The following is a 3,061-nucleotide window of genomic DNA, read 5'->3' as shown; positions in this document are numbered from 1 at the left end:
CAAGCCGCAGCATATCAGCAAGGAGCCCCCCAAGCTGGAGCATATCAGCAAGGAGCCCCCCAAGCTGGAGCATATCAGCAAGGAGCCCCCCAAGCTGGAGCATATCAACAAGGGACATACGGTTACCCAACAGCCTATGATTCTGCCACCGCTTACCAGCTGCATGCTAATGCGTATGCTAGCTATTCTGGCTATCCAGTTGCAGGCTATGCACAACCTAGCTATCCTGGCACGTACGCTGCACCTCAGCAGCACCCAGTAGCCAGTGGCGCGGCTACTGATACCACAAGCGTGTACGGTGCCGCTGGCAGCACGGGATATCCTGCTGCACCGGTTCAGGCAAGCAGCGGGGCTGCTAACGCGGGGCAAGCGGCGCCGCCAGCTTCTTATCCTGCAACATATGACCCAACCAAAGCAGCCCAGAGGTGAAGTCCGGGGTTGTAACCTGAAGACGGCCTGTGTGCCTGCATATTTTATCAAGAAATTCTCAGGCCTCTTATTTCCTTCATGTACATTCATTCACTCCCTGTAGCTTTATGCACACCATGGAGCCGCTGCAAGTTGCAGTTTATGGTCTGAGTCTTGAATTGATCTGTATCTCTTGTTTTGCTGGATGGTTGAATTGATTGGCGCAGCTGTTGATTAATATCAGGGATGTTAGAATGACTCTTGCTGTTTTGCAATCGCGCGAAGCATAGCTGTGGTGCTGAGACTTCTTACCCTAGCTTCTGCACTAACTTCCCTTGGCACCAGGGCAGAAGAATAATTTCTAACACAGGAATGCACGGTACTTGTTTCAGTTTTCTGTGAGGCCGAGCAAAACAGTCCAGTCAACTTCTAAATTTATATCTCGCACATAACACACGAAACCGGCAATAACAGATATTTAAGCTAAAGTTAGAAGGGTGGATCCGAAGCAGTTGCTCATCATTGGTCAACTCTGGTGGGATGTTAACCAAGGCAAAAGGATATGTTGGGATTTCCTGGGATTCAGTGTTTGAATTTATGGTTTGCATTTTAGACCCCAAAAAGTGTTTGAGTTGACATTTGAATAAATCCAAATTTGAAATGTACAAATGTGAAATTTATTGTCTCTGGCGAATAGTGCAATCCATGAGGTTCAATATGCACAAAAAGTCACTCAATTTGGTGTGACTGGCGAAAAGTTATGAAGGCTTGAAGTTACATGGACATTTCTGTAAAAGTTGGAGTGATTTAATAACCTTATTAAAAGAAATTAAACGAAATAGAGGACACATGATGATTGGTTGATGCCAATTCGGGACTGAATAGACGTGGGCGTTGGATTTGAATCATTGTGGATGGCTGTGATCGACAGCGTTGAGCGGAATGCTCGTCGGAGTTGTAGCGAGGTTGTTCCTCTTCGAGCGTGGTAGCTCTGCTCGAATTCAAGCGCTCTTGGACATGGTGGTGAGGTCAAACGTGTGCTCACCTCGTCCGAATTGTGGTCGCGGCGGTGGTGCTATTTGGTCCTCGTCGAGGTCGTGCGCTAAGAACGCCCTGGTCATGCGAACAGTACCAAAACGGTGTATTGGGGTGCGTGGAGTGAAGTGGTGGAAGCAGCGGGCTCGGGAGTGTCTGTGCTTGTCACAATCGTGTGGCGATGGCGATGACTGAGGCGTCGACTGTGAATTCAATTGGCGGCAGCCTGGAAGCGATGGCGAGCATGAGCAGGAGCAAATGACGAGGGCGGCCAGGGCTATTTTTATAGGGTGAGGTGGCAAGCTATGTCGTGGACAAGATCGTGGAGTTCATGTGACATGGGTGCAGTCGTGGATGTGTCGTGCTCGCCGGAAAGCGGACGGAGGTCGTCGATCTCCACTTAAATCGAACGGTCGACAACCTCCTATCCTGGTTAGAATTTTAAAATGAGGTTGGCCGTGGTGGGCTCGGCCTACTGCTGTGGTGGGCGTGCGAGAAAGATTGGCTGGGCTAGATTAGATTTTCTCCTTTTCTTTTATTTCCCTTTTCCCTTTTAAATCTAAATTTGATTCAAGGATCAAACTGATTTAAACGTTTTGGGAATTTTTTCGCAGATCCAGTGAATATTTGGGACTCAGAAAGTTTACATTTCAGCCCAAAATAATTAAACAAATTGTCACCCTATTTAGGGATATCTTTTTATCCCCTATATTTGATTTAAGATTCAATTAATTCCCAAAATTATCTTAGGGCTTCAAATAATATTTAGGGATTTAGAGAAATCATTTCCATCCCAAAAAATTAAATAAAAAGGTCACACACATTTTGCTCAATTTTTGGCTTTATAAACAATCAACGAAAATGATTTTAAGGTTCAGAATAATTCCAAAATCATTCCGAGTCACAAATCCACTCAATTCAATCAAATACAAGTCAAACCTTGCTATGCTCAAGCAATTACAATCAAAGTTGAACTTTTTAACGGACACCTAATTTATTTATTCACATTTCAAATTTGGGAAAAAAAATTGAGATGTGACAATCTGGGGCCGAGTCAGATCGGTTGCCAGAAGGCGTTTGTGGTGCTGTGATGGCCCCATAGTAGATAAAACGTTGCTTGTAGTTTCTGATACGTCTCCAACGTATTTATAATTTTTGATTGCTCCATGCTATATTATCTACTGTTTTAGGCAATATTGAGCTTTATTATCTACTTTTATATTATTTTTGGGACTAACCTATTAACCGGAGGCCCAACCCAGAATTGCTGTTTTTTTGCCTATCTTAGTGTTTCGAAGAAAAGGAATATCAAACGGAGTCAAAACGGAACGAAATCAACTGGAGAAGTTATTTTTGGAAGGAAAGCTACCGGATGGACTTGGACCCCACGCCAGGAGCCAAGGGAGGTGCTCACGAGGGTGGGGGGCGCGCCCCCCCTAGGGCGCGCCCCCTGCCTCGTGGGGCCCCCGAAACTCCACCGACGTACTTCCTGCACCCATATATACTCATGTACCCTAAAACTTCCAGAACACACAATAGATCGGGAGTTCCGCCGCCAGAAGCCTCCGTAGCCACCGAAAGCCAATCTAGACCCGTTCCGGCACCCTGCCGGAGGGGG

The 3,061-nt window shown here is 46.1% G+C and overlaps 1 protein-coding gene across 4 annotated transcripts in view; it reads left to right on the top strand.

Moving 5' to 3' along the window:
- LOC123128692 (extensin) overlaps nucleotides 1–666 on the top strand; it is a 4,578-nt gene extending 3,912 nt beyond the window's left edge. For all 4 annotated transcript variants that reach the window (XM_044548765.1, XM_044548764.1, XM_044548767.1 and 1 more), the window contains one exon: nucleotides 1–666. In XM_044548765.1, coding sequence (XP_044404700.1) covers nucleotides 1–429 — 429 coding nt within the window. In that variant the 3' untranslated portion in view covers nucleotides 430–666.
- The last annotated feature ends 2,395 nt before the right edge of the window (nucleotides 667–3,061 follow it).

The sequence above is a fragment of the Triticum aestivum genome, chromosome 6A, assembly GCF_018294505.1.
Source record: "Triticum aestivum cultivar Chinese Spring chromosome 6A, IWGSC CS RefSeq v2.1, whole genome shotgun sequence".
Taxonomy (NCBI): Eukaryota; Viridiplantae; Streptophyta; class Magnoliopsida; order Poales; family Poaceae; genus Triticum; species Triticum aestivum.
This window is presented reverse-complemented; position numbering and strand designations above follow the sequence as displayed.